General features: G+C 45.4%; 1 protein-coding gene across 1 annotated transcript; it reads left to right on the top strand.

Annotated features, from left to right (window-relative positions):
- Positions 1-2,767: 2,767 nt before the first annotated feature.
- Positions 2,768-19,073, top strand: LOC104517629 (store-operated calcium entry regulator STIMATE; the record flags this gene model as incomplete). Its single annotated transcript, XM_010170022.1, has 6 exons — positions 2,768-2,816; positions 4,040-4,135; positions 6,191-6,312; positions 16,621-16,733; positions 17,803-17,886; positions 18,957-19,073. Coding segments are annotated over 6 exons (581 nt in total), but the record flags the coding sequence as incomplete, so codon positions are not given.
- Between the last annotated feature and the right edge of the window lie 1,722 nt (positions 19,074-20,795).

A 20,795-nucleotide genomic window follows, 5' to 3' on the forward strand; every position in this document is an offset into this window, starting at 1 on the left:
GGAACTGGATGAGCTTTAAGGTCCCTTCTAAGCCAGACCTTTCTGTGATTCTGTGATCTAGATTCAGAACAGCAAAGAGCCCTTTATTTGGAAGTTGTGTGTATTCAGCTAATGTTTTGGTGCCTCTTCCCAGCCTTTGCTGAGCCTGCCACTGACTGCTTCTGAAGGTGGGTTTGCCTTCTGGTACATGGAACCTCTAGGAGTTGTGCTGTCGAAGCTGTGTGTTTCCCCAGTGAGCAGAGGGGGAAAAAGCCTTGTTACAGGTCATAACCTGAGTCATTCACATTCCCTTGGAGTATTTTATGGGATGCCCATGGGAGCACCTACTATGTTGTGCTTGGATTAGATTAGTTCCTGGCTGTAAAAGGGCAGTTTTCACTTGGACATAAGCTGTTAGCTTCTCCACAGTGTTATTAACTGAAAGACTCACCAGCAGATGGAGTGTAAATCGGGAAAAGAGAGCTGGATACCAAGTTGTGTTAGTGATCTGAAATGGACTGGGGTGTTGCTTGTGTCCTGTTCCTCCCACAGGCAGTAGGGAAAATCATGTCTGTGAAAGCACATCTCCTTACCCCACTGGATAGTCAACAGAAGCACGTGGCTCTGATGTCCCTGCTTTCTTCTGTGGCACTCTGGGTCCCTGTCTTCATGAGAAGTGTCCCCATGTGCCAAAAACTGGCAGCAGTGGAAAAAAGTCCCTTTGGTTGTAAATTTGAAGGCAGTGGCTGATGACATGTGGCTGGAGGGGGTGAAGAAGGAATAGCTGTGACAGGTGGGGTGATGTGTGTCTGTTCTGGCTTTTGGTTGCTTTTTAAAAGAGCAGAGTAGGCTACAGGGCTTCCAAAGGTGAAGACTTGGTGGTGATAAAATAAATTAACTGATGGTCTCTTTGGGCTTCTGTGTACTCTCCTGTACTCATTGCAGTGACCTGCCTCGTATGGGGCACAGCTGGGATGTATAGAAGGATGTGGTGATTAATGCTTACGATATCTTCTCTTGGGGTGGTTTCTCTAACAGGGTTGTACATTGATTCATACTCATATGTCTTGCTTTCAGGCTCCTGGTTTCACTAGATGGCACCACCAGCCAGCTGCTCTGCTCACATCCATGGCCAGACTGTCAGGAGTTAGAGAGGATGCACCGATAGCTTGTTTTTTGGGGGTTTTTTTCCCATTTCCCTCCAAAAAAAAATGTTGCAGCTCATTATTTTTAACTCTGAATCCTGTTCAAGCTGGCAACGTGTTTGGGAACTGATTGTAGTAGATTTAACCTGCTGTCCATTTTGAGCTCATTAGCACTGAGGAGGAGGAGAATAGTTCCAGCAGCCAAGGCAAGGTCAAGGATCTGCACCCTCCGTGTCTGCTGAGGTTTGGAGGCAGCGTGCTTGGGGCAGCAACTGTGATGATGATGATGACTCTAGCTCTAGATGTAGCTGTTGGCAATCTTACCACAAAGCAGGGCAGTGCCACTGAGTGCCCTTTACTTGGATTTTTTTTTTTTTTCTTCCTCTAATTAATAAATCTAATGTAGTGGAAAAGCCTCTTCCAGGTCTGCTTGTTCCAGAGCATTGGTACGTGTGGGTTTAAAAGGGCTCCTAGCTGGAGGGACAGCAAAATAGTCAAAAATTACTTCTGCATGGGATGTGGTACTTGGTACTTTTCCATTAGCAGCTCCTGTTTGTGCATGTAAAAGCTGGCTGAACCCAAGGAGAGCATCAGATCTCTGTGACAAACTAACTAGGACCTTTTGAGATTCTTCTGTAATGCTCAGACCCCACTCTGAGCAAAACTAGGTAAAAATCCAACTTGCTGTTACCTCCAGGTAGTAACTAGAAAAAGCTCAGAGCAGCAGCTGCAGTAGACAGCATTGGAGGATTCCTTAGAGGAGGACAGATGTGAAGGGCTGCAAGGAACAAACTCCTCTATGGCCAGAGGAACTTCATTTAAAGAATCATAGAACAGTTTGGATTGGAAGGGACTTTTAAAGGTCATGTAATCCAACCCTCCTTTAATGAGCAGGGATGTCTTCATCAAGATGACCTTACTCAGAGCCACATCCAACCCAATCTTGAATGTTTTCAGGGAAGGAATAGTTGCTTCAAGTATCTTTTTCAGGGCATATTGGTGGTGGTACTGAAGCCATTTGTGTCCGACTACTGCTCCAGAGTGGTAACCAGTGGGCATGCAAAATATTGTGTAATAAAATAATGCTGTAATGGCAGCTGGCACAAGCCTGGAGACATGCCAGCACGCAGGGTTTTAGGGATTGGCACTGGTACCTTTATGCTGGAGGTGTGTGTAAGGTCCTGCTTCCTCAGTGGTCCTCTGGTCCTGTGAGCTGCAGGGAGGAGATGGTTTTATTGTGCTGCTTATCAAAAGCTTAACAGGCTCTTGGGCCATATCGTTTCACTGTTGTTACCATAATTTCAATTTGCCTGGAAGAATCATGAGGACTGGTAGGTAGTGATGAACCCTCCCTAGCTTCCCTTGGGTCACATTCCATGGCTTGAAGATGCTGCTGCTGAAGGGTGCCAGAATCACACATCGACCTCCCAAACACCTCTGCCGTTCATCCTCTGACCTGGGGATGCAAGCATTGTCTCTGGTTAGTTTGGAGCCAGGTCCATTGGTTTTGCTCAGCTTTAGACTGGTAAATGCTGAGGGTCCTCCAGACTTTGACTGCTTTTGCGTTGAAGATTGGTGCAGACTGCACACATGTATTAGTTCAGCTCTGCTGGTTAACTGAACCTCTCTAATTTTCTTTGCAGTAAAACGATTTAAGGAACCAAAGGAAGAGAGGCGTCCCTGGAGGATATGGTGAGATTTTTTTAATTTGAAGCTTGAAAAGACCACAAATATGTAATATTATTTTTGCTTATACTAACAGTTTTGTAGACCCTCTGGATATCTTGCATGGTATTTAGTCATTAAATTAAATTCTTTGCTGCTGCTTCCTAAGGAAACCTCCATAACCTGAAGGGGGCCTACAAGAAAGCTGGGGAGGGACTTTTTACAAGGGCAGTTAATGACAAAACAAGGGGAAATGGCTTTAAGCTGGAAGAGAGTAGGTTTAGATTAGATATTAGGAAGAAATTCTTCATTGTGAGGGTGGTGAGACACTGGAACAGGTTGCCCAGAGAAGTTGTGGAAGTGTTTAAGGTCAGGTAGGATGAGGTTTAGAGCAACCTGGTCTAGTGGAAGGTGTCCCTGCTGATGGCAGGGGGGTTGGAACTGGATGATCTTTAAGGTCCCTTCCAACCCAAACCATTCTATGATTCTATAACGTAGCTGGTGCTCCACAGAAGTAAGATTCCCTGCCTGCTTCTTCCTGAAAAACTTGTTTTTGCTGTAGGTGACTGAACTGAGAGGTTCTGGTTCCCTCCAATCTGCTGAAATACTTGCACGTGGGCTGTCTCCTAGACAGGGTCAAGTTTTGTTCTTAAATTCAATTAATCACTTTGGTGTCCCCTGACCCGGCTCAGGCATAAACCAGGCAACATGTTTGGCTGTGTTTTGATGTGAGGTAGCTGGGCATTGTTGTGAGCTTTGGACATCTCTCCAAAGCATCTCTGTAATGTAGGATTTATAGGCTGCTGAGTGGTGGACGACGTATGGTTGGGATCAGCATACAGTCAGGCTGGTTTGGCAGCACAGAGCTACCAGCCAACATCAGTGATGAAAAGCCTGTTAGTCTTCTCAGTTTGGTTCTTCCTCTAAAATAATTTGGGAATTCTGTTCCCTGTAGATGAGTGCAAAAATACTAAGTAGCTGAACTCCTTCCTTGCACCTACTGCTGGCTGGAGAAACTGAGGCTGGACACTGGAGGGTGAACTGCCCTTTGCTGTAGACTAAAACTTGGCAGCTAAAGCAATATCTTTTTTTTTTTTTTTAAGTACTTAGAGTCAGCCAAACTGCCCCTTTTCACCGTGTACAAATTCTTGGGTGTGGTGAAAGCATCTTGGAGGAAAGCAGATTTGTGCAGGGCCTTTGTTTGGGTGACTGCTCCAGGGCACAGATCTTTTTTGCCTTTGTTTCTCCAGGTTTTACGATACCTCCAAGCAAGCAATAGGTGCACTCTTCATTCACTTTGCCAATGTTTTTCTGTCAGATCTCACTGAAGAGGACCCTTGCTCTCTGTAAGTACACAAGGAGCTTACATTCATGTCCTACATCTGTAAAATGAGGAAGCAAGTCTGTTGGAAAAGGTCATATATGGTGAAAACTGATCCATTTAAAGTACTAGGTGGGGATAAACTGTGCTGATCTTTTTTTGTTGTTGGTTTTTTGGGGTTTTTTTGAGGTCTGGGTTGTCTCCTGCTCTTTGTAGTCTCCTGGTTTGATGGAGATGAGGCAGCGTGACCATCCTTTTCTGATGACTAAAAGCACCTTGAAATATACTGGCAAAAGGCTGTGGTAAATAATGCAGGGGTGCCCCATGCAATTACATCTGTTAAATGTGCCATTTGTTTGCACACCAGACTTTGCAATTTGGCTTGTCTTGGAGCAGTGTTGAGGATGCTTTCCTCACTGTGTGGAGGAATGTAAAGATGTCCAATGTAAGGATGGCTTCTTTTGGAACTTCAGTTGCACCCACCAGATGTATTCATATATTCCTGTTTGAGGGCTTTCTAAGCTTTTGGACTTAACATAGAAACATCGCTTTTGCTTCAGACCAGCCATTTCACAGCTACAAATTTAGTTTCAGATTTAACTTTATCCTGTTTTGAGAAAGTCCTCTAGGCTCCAAAATGCTGCTTAAAAACATCTGACCCATCTTCTCTTTTATATATAAAAGTACTGCACCTTGGTATGATTCTTTAAACAGAAGTTTGTCTGGGTCTAAATATACCCTCTAAAATGATTCATTGTTGTTTTTTAAACAGACACTTTTAAAATAAACCCTTTTGTGTTTATGTTGTGCCCTTCTCTTTGTTTTTTTTTTCTTAATATGTGCTTTACATTTCCCTGTGCTGCCTGATTTGTCACCCTGAACAAGGCAGCTTGAAACTCTAAAACCCTGTCCCTGGGCTTTGAGGTTTACGTTGCTACATGTCCTGCCAGATATAAACCACAAGAGCCCCGTGTTTGTGTCAGAGTAGCCTGATTTCAGCAGCTGGAAACTGTAATAAGCTAGCCTGAGCCTTTGGATGTAGAAAAACTTAATGTCAGGTTTTCAAAACGGATATCAAAAGCAGATTGTTATTTTCAGTGTCTTTATTCAGAGGCAATATCAAGTTCTGGAAAAGGAAATGTTCATTCCTGTAGCTCTGTGCTTGGTATTTTCTTCACACTGTAGAAATCTGGCCTGATCTGGCAGAAAATATTCCAGTAATGGAAAACTGGCCAGAAAGCATTAGTCTGAGTGATATTTTTTTTTTTTTCCTCTGGAGTTCATTAAAATACCAAGCCCTGGATTAGAGCTTGGACCCTGCAATCCCCAGAAGGTCCCTGCAGGTCTCCTGCCTCTGATGCTCTGTCCAGTAAGGCTTAAACATCCAAAGCTGCAGAGCAAACCCATTGAGCCCAAATCTCCTGGTTGGGATGGCTTCAGCCTCTGAATCTGCAGTGGGGACCCTGAACTGAAGGGTTTTGGAGATGCCAGGATGCTGGCTTTTGAGCCAGGGCTTGTCACCTCTCCCAAGACCTTCTGCCCCTCAGTCTGTGTCTCTGCTCGTAGGAACCTCTTGCAGCTGCTCAGTAAAATGGGAATTTTTGCCTCTTCTCCTGTGCAGTTTGCAGAGCAGCTCTGGTGTCCAAGAAGCTTCGATTTTCTTGTACAAAATGCCAAAAATGTTTGGTTCTGTTTCCTTGAAATTTGGGATTTCATCCTAATAAGAAAAAAAGATGTTGTGAATGGCAAGCTTTCTTTTTTGGGGGGTAACCTTTAAGCAAGGCTAACCCTAAGCAAGGCAAGGAAGTATTTAATGCTGCATGAATAAGGAAGCAAAGCCAGAGAGCTGGTGGAGCCTGCTCCCTTCTCTGCTGAACAGGCTTTTAAACTAAGAAATTACTGGTGAGGCTATAGGAAAATCCAATAAAAGAGAAAGGAAGTGAGCTTGGACTATTAGGTGAGAATTTTTTTAAATCTTGGGTTTGTTTTGGGGTTTTTTTATGGATTCCCATATTGAAATAAAAGATTTTAAATAAGGTTTAAGAACGCAACTGAAATCTGAGTTTTCCTCTGCTCTTAGCTACCTTATTAATTTCATCCTTGATGCCACGCTGGGGATGCTGCTGATCTGGCTTGGTGTGAAAGTTGTCTCCTGGATCGTGCAGCATAAGAATTACACGTACCTGGTCTTCGGAGAATATGGTAGGTGTCAACTGCTCTGCACAAAGGTGACTTATTTGCTTCTAGCTGTGAATGGGGAGAAGAAAATGGCAGAAAGTACTGTTTGGGGGTACAACGGGTGAGCAGCCTGCTTCTGTTATCCCTTTTCCAAGGAGCTCACAGAGTGTGATCAGTGTGTTAAATGCTGGGACATCACTAGGTTGCAGGTAACTCTGCCAGCTGCCTTGCCAAGCATGCTTGGGCCTAGCAGGTTGGTGATAGAGTCATAGAATTTTTTTGGTTGGAAAAGACATCTAAGATCATTGAGCCCAACCATTAACCTATCTCTACCAAGTCCACCACTAAACTATGCCCCTAAACACCACATCTGCAGTCTTTTAAATACCTCCAGGGATGGTGACTCCACCACTTCCCTGGGCAGCCTGTTCCAATGCTTGGCAACCCTGTTGGTGAAGAAATTTTTCCAAATATCCACAATGAAAGGTTGAACATTTCCCTGAGTGTGTAATATATGCCAGTACATGCATATGATAAATTAAGGTGTTTGAGTGTGGTGGTGGGGACTGTTGTGGGGTTACAGAGTCACAGAATGATGGATTTAGTTTGTTTTGTTTTTGTTTTTTTTTCTAGCTGCTCAGTTCAGAACATGGAGTTGCTCTTGCATTTGCCTTGAGCTGTAGTAAGCATCAGCAGGACACAGCTTGGCCCCAAAATTGAGTTCTCAAGTTATTTGTGGGTTTTTTGGGATGGGGTCAGGGGAGGTTTGTGAGCTGATTTAAAAAAAACCAAACAAACAAACAAAAAAAAACCCAACCAAACAACAACAACAAAAATCAAACACCACCACCAATCACAATTTTAAGCATGCCCAGGTCTGGCCTCTCTCTACTTCAATTCCTGCCTTGAGATGGAGAAAAAGTTTCAGAAAAGGCTTTCTCATCCAGCCCCACTAGAGGGTAGCACTTCTCTTCAGAAAGAGCAGAGGCAGCTTCCAGGAGAGCAGTGCTTCTCTGTGCCTGCAGGGAAGGGAAGTATTAACCCTTTGCCTGTTTTACATTATTTCTAATATAAAAACGAATTCAGTCTCACTTTAGAACATAATCCTATTCATGCCGATCACATTCCCACCTTTAAGACCTAAATCATTTAGTGTATTCTGAAGGTAGTCTCGTTCCTTTGTATTTTTAGTAGCTGTTCTGATAACTGAGGTGGTGAAACTTGGACCAAACTAGGATTAGTATGGAGACTCCACTGCCTTGTGAGCTCTTATTCACTCATGTTGAGCATGTGTAAATGGGTCATGGAACAGGATGAAGGGGATGGTTGGGTTTGTGAGACAGCAGAAGCAGCTACAGACTGGGAATGAGATGCCAACAGAGGAGTTGAAATAATGAGACATGGCAGGGGTCATCAAACCTGAGGGTGGCTTTATAGGCTGCCGTTGTCTCCAGAGCAGGTCCAGTCCTGACAGCATGCATTTGATGGGGACTATCTTTTTTTTCTGTAATGGCTCTTTCTCAAAGAGCTGAGTAGCTAAGCACAGACTGCTAAAGTAATTCAGATGAGACAGCAGAGGAATCCAGATATTCTCACTTCAGGGAGTCACATCTTTCCCCTTTTGAGCAACAAGGATTTGAAGCCCAACCTCAGCCGTCCCCGGGCATGGCTACAGCTTCACACGCCACGTCTGCAGTTGAGCAGAAGCAAGGAAATGTTAAAAGTGTATTGACAGCTTGCTTTAACCTTGCAGAGCAGTAATGAACTTCCGTTGAGCTGTAGCTGGCCCCTCATGAAGGCTGGCTTAGACTACAGAAACAGTACGCTCCTCTGAGGACATCTTGCTTTCATTAATAATAATTTTTAAAAAAGCTTCTGCTGTTGCTTGAATTTAGCTTTTGAGTTGGGAATTAAATATCTCATCCATCCAGCACCACTCTTGTTGCAGGTCTCTGGCCACAGTGACCACGATGGAAAAGTTAGGTAGGAGTCAAGTGGCATGTCCCATGTAATCCTGCTGTAGGGCTAGGGAAGGATAACACTGCTATCCTCATCTCAAGTGTTAAGTAACTTGCCAAACACTTTGGAAGATGCTAGTAAACTTTGTACAGTTTGATACAGGCTGCAGAAATATGATTCATATTCTGGTCTAATTGCTGTACTAGACTTCATGTTGCTTTCCTTAATTCTCCTGAGGAGCTAAATCTTCTCTTGCAGTCCTGCAAAGGGGGAAGGGAAACACCAAATCCACGTTGCAGACAGTGGTGAATCCTATTACTCCAACCCTCAGGAAAGAACAGTTGTCTTTCTCCAGTACAGCCTGTACCCATCTACCTGCATGGTTTTCAAGGCGGGGGCGGGGGGATAGAATCTGTTGCAACTGCTTCCTTTGTGACCCTCCAACTCTTGGTTGCATCCCTGCAACTGATGCAAACCACTGCAGTTATCCTCTGCTTTGGGCTCCAGCAGTCCCTTCTGCTCTGCTGTTGGTACTCTTACCTCCACAGCTCTGAGTGGTTCTTCCTGTGTGAATGCAAAAGCTGCATTAATGGAGAAGCAAAGAAAAAGGAAGGGAAAGCACCTAAATCTACGCTGCTATTTTAAGCATCCAACTGTCCAGAACTGTTTAGAAAAATCAATTACTTCCATATTTCCAAAAAACAGGGAACACTCATTCTGAGCTCAGCCTCTCTTGTGCCTGAGCTCTTAGCCAAAGACTGTCCCAGCCAGGAATGACCTAGTTTTTAGCTAGTGGAGAGTCAGAACCTCTTATATGCTTATGTTCCTCCATATTTGCCCAGCAACTCTTTGGCTGCCTTTAAGCACAGGAAACTGCACTTTAAAAGGCTGCTGTCTCTTCTGCAGATGTTTGGCTCCTAAAATCAAAGACTGGAGAGGTATGTCCTTCATCTTGATTCAAGTGGGCTTTGGAGGATGATGGTTACATTACACGTACTCAAAGTTAACAAACTCCACGAATGCTCTGTGCACCGTTGCTCTAGCAAGGTAGCAGCAGGCCATGTCTATAGGTGCTCTTCTTGTAGGTGACTTCTGCAGGGAGGAGAGCAGAGTTTAAGCTGCAAAGCACTCAGGAGGTGAATACCCAAGGTCTTGGAGTTGCTGCTGGGTCTGTACAGAGTCCGAGTGTGCAGATGAAGCCTGGTTCAGCTTTGTGTCCCACCTCCAAACTGTTTCAGCCCTCTTCTCCCTCCCCAATTCCTATGGTAATAAGCAGCTCCCTAGAGGGAACCTCTGGATGACTGCAGCGTCCTGTGGTGTCACTAGAGTGACTAGTAACTCTAAAATATTACTTTAGAAATACTGGAGTATTTCTTTTGTGTAAGCAAATGCTATGAATTGCATTAAGAGATGGTTTCTACAATGTGCAGGTAAAATGCTGAAGAGGAACATTGAACCAAGGGGGAGAAAAAGAGAGTTCTTGCTTGAAAATGCCTCTCTGGATGCCCATCTCGATGCTGACTTGTGTATGACTGTGGTTGCAGTCACTGACTAGTCTAAGTGTGACACTTTGTGCTCATTCACTGTCTGGAAATGGAAAGGCATGTTGCTTGGAGGCTTTTAAAGTCTGTTTAGTGGCTTGTTGAACTCTGCTGGTCAAATTTAGTTATAGGAGAATATGCTCAGTGCCAGCTGCTGAGTTTAACTGAGGACCTGTGTAGGCTGCTTTTGGCCCTGTTGTGATGTTGTACAAAATTTCCATAACAAATATTCCCACGTCCTGAAGTAGCTAAGGGAGCTGGCTGCTAATGTTTGAGGAAATACTGCTGAAAATAACTCAACCTGAGAGGCTGTCCTGTCCTTAGCATGCTTGGCCTTTCTACCTCCAGGACCATGGAGAAAAAGTAAGGAGAAGAGAGAAGTAAAGAGAAGGATCATCCTCAAATGGTGAAGTGTGTGGTCAGGTCCCCTGCCCTGAGCAGTGGTGCAAACCTTTGAACCTTCTTGGATCTGGCTGATGGCAGCAGTGGTTATCCCACTGCAGTAGCACTATCTCCAGGGACCAAAGACCCAGAGCAGTGGTGTGACACTGCAAACTGGGGACTGTTTCCAGCTGGATGCTCACTTGTAGTTCAGGTGCAGAACATCCCAGAGAGGGATGTCTACTGAACCCATCTGGCTGCCCTGATGCCAACTTGTCCTGCCAATAATTGGTGCAATTGCTGGTCAGGTCCCAATCTCTGCAAACCTGTTTTTGCCCTCCAAGTGCACACTTGTGTGCAATTCAGATGCTTTACTGCTATTTGTTACCCTCCTCTGTACTTGGCACTGCTAATTAGATCCCTTGGTTTTGGAGGTACCATTTGAGTATCTCTTAAGACCTTTTTATTGATGGTTTCTACTCCCACCACGTCACCAAGTACAACTTTCAGTGCTTTCAAATATTTACTTTTCCTCAGGCCCCCTGAACCCTCCTCTTTGGCTGTGGTTAAGCTTTTTTCTACCTGCTCAGGGCACACACTGTCCCCAAAAGACCGTAAATAAAGCTGTCTGGCAGTAACATGGGCTCTGCTGACAGCTTGGTACATTAGACAGCCAGGATTAAAACTAATCCTGTTGTGTGGTAACAACTCAAATACCTCAAGCAGCGCTGCTTTTGCTCAGCGAGCGGTTGGGCTTCCACACACAAGTGGAATGTGTGAGACGTGCGTTTGTTGTGAGGTTGCTGCAGCCACCAGTGGTCCTGGATCTGCACCAAGGAAGTTTTGCTGATGGTGAGGTGGCAAGCACCAGCAATGCTGCTGGAGGAGAATGGTCTAAATGCAGTGTGTGCATCCTTTGGGGTGAAGGAGGATATTTATTAGGGTGGGAGATGGCTAAGTGTTGAGTTTAGGTGTTCTTAGGTATGCCTAAGAGTTGAGCAAAGGATGTTCCTTAAGCTAAAAGGAGAGGCTGATGGTAGGGTCAATGTGTGGAGGTGTGAGGTCCTGGGTTACCTTCCCACTAAGGCTGGAGACAAGAAACTACCCTTGCTTCAGGGAAGTGTTCAAAGGGAGCATGATACACGGCTTCTCCTAATGGATGTGGTGCAGAGGCTGCAAAGATCCCTTGGGCTGGCTCCATGCCTCTTTTACAAGGAAAGAGAAGCTTTGGACACAAGAGCAAAGAGAAGGGCATCTATGTGGTTTTAGGCAAAAGCAGAGCAGATTTGGTTTTGCCGGCTGGCCATCTTGTGTGGCAGAAACAGTCCTGTAGGTACTCACCTAGACTTATGTAATGGAAACACTTTATGTAAGGAGAATCCTCTCCCATCCATGGAGCAGGGCACCTCTAGACAACTCTTGATCCATTAAAAGCATTAAGTTGGACCCGAGGATGCCTTTGGCCACCTTGCTGTAGGAAGCAGCACCTGAGTGAGTTGTGTGACTAGCTGGGATCAGCTCAAGTTTTCCAGCCTCACTTCCTAACTGTGGAAGGAGAAGATGATGTGGCCAGTCTGTTTTACAGGCTTGTCCAGGGACCACACCAAAGGCTCCCTCTTCTCTAATGAGATGCTAATAGGTGGTGACTTGTATGTTACTGGCATTAGTCAGAGTTTAATGAATTAGTGATGAGTTAGACTTGGATGATGGCCACTCTGAGAGGTATCAATGGTCCTTGGATGACTTCAAACCTGCTGAAGTAAGGAGCAGCCAGCTGAGCTCCTTGGTGAAGAGGAAACAAGTCACTGTCTATAGCTGAAGTCATCCTTACAGCCCTGTGGGCCATGCTGCTGTTTTTTTCATCTTGTCCTGAGTTATTTTGGTACTGAACAACCTCCTGTCCTTCAGAGGCCAAAATGCAGTAAAAAGTAACTGTGGAGACACACTCTGATCTTCCTGTCAGGGAGTGGAAATTAAGTCCTGTGTAATTCTGTGCTCCAGGATGGATTCCTGTACAGAAACATCTCATCCTATAGTTTGGAAAAACAGTTCAGAACACAAACAGAGGAAAAAGAGGGTGCAAAACAGTAGCAATTTTGAGCTGCTTAAGGTGACAGTAGATCTGGCTTTTGTATAGGTCTGTGGGTTTCCTTCCATATCCTTTGTCTGTCTCTCCTGGACATGTAAGAAATGCTGATGACCCTCTAACTATGGAAGAGGTTCACTGCATCTTCTGTAGGTGATGCAGAAATGACCAGAGCGAGAAATTAGAAGGTTTGAAGCTCCATGCTTGGATGGAGGCACCTTTGACAAGGTGGGATGTAGTGGGTAGTAAGGAGTGCAGATCTGTCCCGCTTGGCAGCTTGCTGTACCACTTCCTCATGCCCTGCACACTTAGCCCGTGGAGCTAGCGTAACTGGTACAGATCTCTGGTCTAGGAGAAGTGAGGTTCCCTAGGTAGAATCATGCAGTTGCTCAGTAAAAACTGTTCTCTAGTGAAGGGAGAAAAGGTTTTCCTTTTCAAAGGTTGTCAAACCTCAAGAAAACTCAAGAGCAGTTTGATGGTTTTCTTGTTAATTGAAAATGTGGGGGAAATTTTTGGGGGGTGAGGAGCTCTTAACCTTGTAGACATGAATGAGTCCATGCCTAGTGTGGGTTAAGAAGCTGGTTGTCTTTTCTAGTGTCTTTGTGTCAGCCTGGTTAGCCAAAACTTGACTAGGGCTGCCTAGTGCACAGTACACAAAACTCAGAACCATAGCTGTTTGTGATGATGAATGGTAGTGACCTCCTAACCCCAAAAGAGTGTGAAGGGACAGGTATTTGGGAGAGATGTCAAACTTGCTGCTGCTTTTTGGGCAAGCTGAGATGAAAGAGGGAAGTGTTCCACAAGTGCCATTGTGACCATAGCGCAGAAGAGTTGACTTGCAAAGGGTGCTGTGGCTGTCGGTCCTGTCTCCCCACAGGGGATGGAGCACAGCTGACAACACAGAGCAAAAGGGAAAGAGTTCACATGCAGGAAGGAAATGATGGATATGTTTGTTTTCCTGTTTTGTTTGTACTCAGAGCTCTGACGGGTGATTGTAACCTGGGAGTTTGTAGGAGAATTGGTCAGTCTTGGGGTATGGTGCAAAAAGCCCCACTTTACCTAACCTGTGCCAAAGACAACTAGACACCAGAGTCTCTCAGGAAAGGCAGTCCATGCTCCAGGAGGATCAAAGCCTCTCTGACACCTGCCTTTAATTGCCAGCTGCCTGAAACTGCTCCTGTCTCCTCCACAGACCACCCATTAAGCTGTTGCCTGCCAGGGAGTGGGGACGTGTGCTTTCTGAAATCCTCTGCGGGCTCTGCTGGTTGCACTCACACGTAACCTTCCTGGCTCCCTCTTCCTCTCCCTGCTCCACACAGTTGTCTTCTGGCTCTCTGCTTGCTGTCCTCACAGCTCAGCAGCCTCTCTGCACCCTTGGCCTCTCAGTCATTCCCTCTCCCCTCCTTTGCTTCCTTCTCAATCACAGCTTGAGCAATTAAAAAACTGGGATGTAAGGTGATCGTTCTGAGGTCTCTGGCATGGAGACACAAGCTGGATATCTCTATTTCTTAGCTGTAGCTTTGCAACGAGGCAAATGTTTTCTTACATTGATAAGAAATGACAGGATAAGGACAAATACACATGCAAACCTGTTTTGCCCTGGCTGGGAAGGAGTTTCCCCTAGAGCTGGGCTTGGTTGGATAAATCTTACTAAATCCTGGTATGTGGTGCTGGTCTCTGTGGCTGGAGGTTTGCATAGTGGTTTGGATAAATGTGCTTTTGTGAACTACTGGTGTTGTCTTCCTCTGCCACATCTTGACAGTATTATAGAATCACAGAATGGTCAGGGTTGGAAGGGACCTCTGGAGATCGAGTCCAGCCCCCCTGACAAAGAAGGTACATCTAGAAAAAAAATTTACAGGACTGCATCCAGGCAGGTTTTGAACATCTCCAGAGAAGGAGACTCCACAACCTCTCTGGGCAGCCTGTCCCAGGGCTCTGGCACCCTCACAGGAAAGAAGTTTTTCCTCATGTTTAAGTGGAACCTCCTGTGTTCCAGCTTCTGCCCATTGCCCCTTGTCCTGTTGCTGTCTGCCACTGAAAAGAGTCTGGCCCCATCCTCTTGATACCTGCCCTTTAGATATTGATAAATATTGATAAGGTCCCCTCTCAGTTTTCTCTTCTCCAGGCTGAACAGACACAGCTCTCTGTCTTTCCTTGTAAGAAAGATGCTCCAACCCCTTAATCATCTTTGTAGCCTCTGCTGGACTCTCTCTAGAAGTTCCTTGTCTCTCTTGAACTGAGGAGCCCAGAACTGGACACAGTGTTCCAGATGTGGCCTCACCAGGGCAGAGTAGAGAGGGAGGAGACCCTCCCTTGACCTGCTGACCACAATCTTCTTAATGCACCCCAGGAGACCATTGGCCTTCCTGGCCATGAGGGCACATTGTTGGCTCATGGTCATCCACCAGTACTCCCAGGTCAAAGAAAAGTTGTGAGAAAAGAGGGGCAGAGCTCACAGTTGGCTGCCACCCGACAGCAAATCGAGCATCACCATCTCATGGTGGGTTGGATTCTCTTGCACAGTTGCAATTCCAAATTCTGACCTGATTATGCTGGAAACAAATGTTGCCAGGAGTTATCTTTATATTCAAGTGGTAAGAGGAAATGCTGCATCTTTCCTAAGCCAGATACTGTAGCTCAGTTTTGCAGACTTGAGATATTCTGGTGAGCCTGGGAAGATGATAACCAGCTGGCAGGGTGCTTACAGAGGGCTGAAGCAAGCACATGTAATAGATACGGTACCATTATCGTTGTTAACAATACAAATATGCTTTTACTTATTACTTGGTAAGTACCCCATTGGAAACATTCATATTTAATTAGCATCGATTCTTTTTTGAGTGAATTGCTCTAAAACCTGGAGCAATGGAGCCCCTGTCTCTTCCTCAGACAGCGAGTATCACGTAACCAGCCGTTCACTTCATCAGCAAAAAAATTAATTCTGTTTAGAACTGAAAGCTTGTGCTTCTTGTCTTAAAAGTGGTGACCAGAAATTTTCAGACTGCTGCTGATAATTGGGTGGGTAAAGCTTGGCAGGGAGGAAATAGCAAGTGATGCCTTTAATGATTTATTTTTTAATAGAGGAGTGTGCAGGACACTGACTGTTCCTTGTGCAGAGGAAGGTCAGTCCAGCAGTGTTTTCTCTTGGGGGTTGCTGTTGGGATTAGTTTTAATTCGGAAAGAATCATCAATTTGACATTCTGGTCAAAAAGGGGCAGGATTTTGTGAGCTGCTCCTACAAGATTCATGGGCACTGGAAGGGAGGGAAACCTGTCTGTGCAGATTTTTCTAGGTTTGCCAAGGTGAGGAGAAATGAAATCTCTGGTACCCTGACAAAAGGGCACCAGACAAGGGGTGAACAAAATAACTGATGCCCCAAAGCAATGCATGCTTGTAAGGAACTGATTGAGTTGGATGATGAGATTTGAGCTTTCATGATTTCATAGAATCATAGAATGGTTTGGGTTGGAAGGGACCTAAGATCATCCAGTTCCAACCCCCCTGCCATCAGCAGGGACACCTTCCACTAGACCAAGTTGCTCAAAGCCTCATCCAACCTGGCCTTCAACACTTCCAGGGAGGAGCAGCCGCAGCTTCTCTGGACAACCTGGGCCAATGTCTCACCACCCTCACAGCAAAGAATTTCTTCCTGATATCTAATCTAAACCTGCCCTCTTCCAGTTTAAAGCCATCACCCATTGTTCTATCATTAACTGCCCTTGTAAAAGTCCCTCCCCAGCCTTCCTGGAGCCCCTTCAGGTACTGGAAGGCTGCTAGAAGGTCTCCCCAGAGACTTCTTTTCTTCAGGCTGAACAACCCCAGCTCTCTCAGCCTGTCCTCATAGGAGAGGTGCTCCAGCCCTTGCATCATCTTTGTGACCTTCTCTGGACTCTGCTGCTTATACCATTGAGCTGTGGGCCTTCAGAGCCTGGGAGTGTCTGCAAGTGCTGGGCTTGTTGGATAAACATGAGGAATTTCAGGTCTTCAGGCAGAGACAAAGCTGTGTCTCTCCCCTTTCACAGAAGCTGCCTGCCTGCCTTGTAGGACTCTTGTAGGACTTTTGCTCTAGCAAAGCAATTGATCTAGGAGGGACAGGCAATGGGGGAGGAGATGCAAGGCAGAAAGGTTTTTGGTGGTGGCTTTCTCCTCTTGGTGGATTTCAGAGGCAGGTTGGTGGAATGGAGAGCAGGACAGGAGGCAGATAAATAAGTTTGGCATTGAGTATTTGTCTCACTGCAAAACTTGCAGTATGGAAACACTTCCCTGTCCTTCTAATTGGCTCAGGAATCAAGCATGAGTCAATGTTTCTGCAAGGCTTTCTCCTCCTGTCCTCTGTGTCATATTGAATATGCTGTTTTCCAGGTGACCCTCCACAAGCTGCTGCCTGGATTGGCCAGTGTATCCTCTACTTGCTCATAATGGTTTTTGAGAAGACTGTGATTAGTCTTGTCCTGCTTATCCCTGGTTGGACAAAGGTAAGCTCCTGAGCTGTATTTTTCTAGCCACAACTGTTGTGACTTGTTTCTTGTCAGCTTTGCCTTATTAGTGGTCACCATCATCGTAGGTTGTTAATCCTTACAGCTTGTTGACATCTCTCTGTAACCATTGGCTATTACTGAAGTTTGGGGAAACATGACTTTCATAACAGTTTGGCTTTGGGTACATTCTCTTGCTAGTCAGAAGCTAGTGGAATAAGATGCTGCTTTAATTTTCTTTTCCATCCTTGGAAGGATAAAATGGGCTGGGCTGGCAGCTGAGCTGCTTGAGTTCTGCCAGAGGATTTCTCCATTATCTCATCAAGTCAGTTCATGTTGGTGTTTTGCGATCCCATGCCTAAATTAGGGGGACTCTTAGAGGTTAATTTGGAATTAACTATCCCAGTAGTATGCTGTCCTTCCCACCACAGCTGCTGCTGCATGGTAGCTCATGGAATGATAATTGTGTGGATCACAAGTTCCTCTTTTAAAAAATAAAAATAATAATCCTTTTGGAGTTGTAGCCACCTACCTGGTGGCAGGTAGGTGTGATGGGTATAAAAAACAATTCTGGATGCTGATGGGTAGCTCCAGTAAAGTGCATTTACACATATGCCTTGTACCTCACAGGCTGATGTGACTTCACCGAGGAGCTGTTCACAGCAGTCTGGGAGCGCTTAGCTGTTCCTGTTAAGGGCTTGTCCTTCCAACCCAGTAGCCTACAGTGCTGACTTGGACATGAACATGTTCAGCAGCACGCACTGTTAGATCCAGAAACGCTACTGGATTCCTCTCCATGCTTATCACACATGGCTGGTGTCCTTATTGTGCAGCTAGGCTCCAAGGAGCCAAGAAAAGTCCCACCACATCTCACAGGTAGTTAAACTGAAAGACTAGCAGTGCTTATTTCTTGATCTGTACTAAGTCCTGTGTTTGGCAGCTGGGCTTAAAGCAAAGGCTGCAGAGCCCTAGCTAGGAAGCTGCTGATGTGAGAAGGCAACCAGTTTGCAGCAAAGATCTCATAAGAAAGCTGTTCAAATAATGCTTCTAAATGCTTTCTTCTCTGCAGCTTCAGCAGATCCTCCTGGGTTACATCCCAAACCCCCAGCTGGAGCTTGTCCTGGTCATGCTTGTTGTGCCTTTTATAGTCAATGTAAGTGATGATACTTCTGCAAGCACTGGGTGGGGCGGTTTGGAAATTATGGTCCTGCTCAATGGGGAGCATGTACAGGATCTGGCCTGGGACAGCCTTGAGTAATTGAAGTGTCTGGGACCGGGTGGAGGGGAGTCCAAACAAATATCTTTGTTGTCATGAATACACAAATATGTCACTATTGCCCTGCCACGGTCTCTGTTCCTAATTGCCACTCCCTTGGCCAAGCTGCTGGGTGGCTGATTCTTTGAAGAAACCTGGGGCTCATTAGCTGAGGGCTGCCTCTTGGCAGCAAGCTACAGCTGTGGGAATGCCCCAAAGCCCTTTAAGTTCCTCTAGGATGGCTTATCAGCAGTGACTTTTTGTAACCTGCCAATCTAGCTGTTTGGCTACACTTCATGTTGTGTTTCAGCAAGGCAAGGTGTCCAGGCTACCTAGAACTATTGATCTTAACAAAACTAGTTTGGTAAAACCTCTTGAAAGTTCAGCTTTGTCTTGGTTCCCCTGATTCTGGGTAATCCCTGACCTGCTGCTTAGTTCCTGCTAAGATGGGAAGTGAGAACAAGGTGTTAATATTTGGTTCCCCCTTGGACAAAGAGTGGGTCGAACTATTTTCAGTTTATACCATGAGCATTGCAATGGATGCAGCACTGGCAAAGTTGGGTTTACCTCCCTGTACTACCAGCCTTTCTCCCCACCCCAGGCTGCATTTCCTTATTTGAAAGCAAACTCTGGTTCTCAAAGAACTAACCAGTGACTGATGCAGACCGAGCAGATTAACCTAGGATGGAGGTTGGTTCAATGGTTATTTCCTGGTGGAAACTTGGCCTTTTCCTTCTTCATTGGGTCTTTAACAACTGGAATCAATAGAATTTATGTGAGAAGGTACCTCAGGAATTTGACTCATCCAGCTCCCATGGACACACTTGATGCAGAGTCAATTTAGATATTACATTAGGTTGATCAAGGCTCAGCATCTGGAGAAACCAAAAGGAGAAGAAATAGCTGTGATTGAATGGCTTTGTATTTTGGTCTCTGCAATCTATTCATGCAGCTTCTTTCTCCCTAAGGCCATTATGTTCTGGGTTGTGGACAGTTTGATCATGAGGAAGTATAAGCAGAAGGACACACTGGATATCAATGGATCCATAGAAACTCCTCGGGCTAGGAGGACTGAGGAATCTCAGGTAAGACCAAGGATGTCCTGTGTTTGAGACCAAACTGCAAGCTTGTGTGCTTCACTACAATCATGCAACATACATCATGTTGCCTAGACCTAGGGTGATGCTTCATGCATGGGATCAGTGACCCTGCTAAGTCAAAATGATTTTCCATGCTTGTAGCTGAGGTCAGCAGAGGGATGTTTTCTGGGATGATTTGACCCTGTCTAAAAAAGAGCAATATTATAGCCTACAAAGTGCTGAAATACTGCCCTAAATGATGACAGCATCTTGTGAGCTGGCTTTGGCACTAACCTGTGTGGGCTTGTTGGAGTGACAGGCTGAAGCTGGTGGGTAGCTCTGCACTGTCTCTTTCAACTTTGCCATTTTTAATTGTAATTAATGTTACCTTAGAAGAGCTTGCTTTCCTTACTGTAATTGGTAACATTCTTTTCAGAGGACAAGGCCTAGCTGGGAATCCTATTTTTGTCAATATGTGTTATTTTTTTCAACCAGACAATAGTCCCTTAGCTGTAGGAAACTGTATTTTGTGTAGTCTGAGCTTGACCCTAAAAGTTATAGGGGTGCATAAGTGCTCCAGTCCCATCAGACCTTGTTCTGGATTGTGTGGATTGCTGGGCAGGTGGTGTCTGTGCTTCTCCTCAGCTTTTGGGCAGACACCATGGTTTCTGGGTTGAATTCCCTTCCTTCCCCTGGCACCCAGACCCTGTTTTAAAGTGCTCTGTGTACGACTGTTGATATCCTGCAGTTCACCAGCGAGACTCTCTGAGATAAGATAGCTTCTGGCAGTTGCAGGCTGGCTCCTGGAGTAACTTCTGCCAAGGAATCTAGGATGACCAGAAATAGCTCTTGCTTTCTAAGAGTTCATTTATAAAGAGTAATTCTGTCCTTTTGCTGGTGGGTGGGAAGGCCAACTACTGATGACATTGCAATGTACATGGAGGTGATGGTGATTAATGGCCTGCTTGGCAGTCTGCACAGCAGCCGTGGCTTCCACAGCTCAAGGGTGCAGTAGGGATGTGGTTTTGGAGGCATCTTCCCTCTGGCAGGTAGGGCAGGCAGATGTGAGCAGCTGTTGAGACAAGTGAGTCACTCCTCCTGGCCATGCCTTCAGATAAACAGTTGTAACTTGGTGAGGTCACTAGAAACATGTCAACAGTGTGCCCCAGGGAGTTTCCTGAGTGGTGTGTGTGGTGAGGGCATCCTGGAGAAATCTTTTATTGTTTTGGAGACAGGAGGGAAGAGAGGCCTGAGCTGAACAGTACCTGGATGTCTTGATGGTTATGCATTGAAGCTAAGAACTCGTACCTAGGATGTGAAGGTGGATTAACTCTGGGTAGGAATGTCTCCCTGGTTATGGCACAGTCATGTTTTCTTAGTGGTGACTGATGTTCAAGAGTGTTACTGCCTTGGAAGAGCTAGGCTGGAGTTCTGTTCCACATGTCAAAGTGGTGGTGATGATCAGTCTTACTGACTGGATATGCTTGTGTGTTCCCAAAGGTTGAAATCACTTGAAATTACACTGGCTCAGAAACAAGAGTAAGGAGACAACATCTCTAGTTGAAACACCAACCTCCTTTCCAGCCTTTCAGACATAAACTTGGAGCATGTAGTCTTATAGATGGCTTGTTGCTGTGAATACATGGATGGTATCACAGTTAATGGAGCTGTTCCTCTGCCTTGCTTCACTGAAGGCAGGCCAAGTGTTTTCTGGCCTCTAGCTCAGTT

This window comes from Antrostomus carolinensis, unplaced genomic scaffold (genome assembly GCF_000700745.2).
Source record: "Antrostomus carolinensis isolate BGI_N321 unplaced genomic scaffold, ASM70074v2 scaffold30106, whole genome shotgun sequence".
NCBI lineage: Eukaryota > Metazoa > Chordata > Aves > Caprimulgiformes > Caprimulgidae > Antrostomus > Antrostomus carolinensis.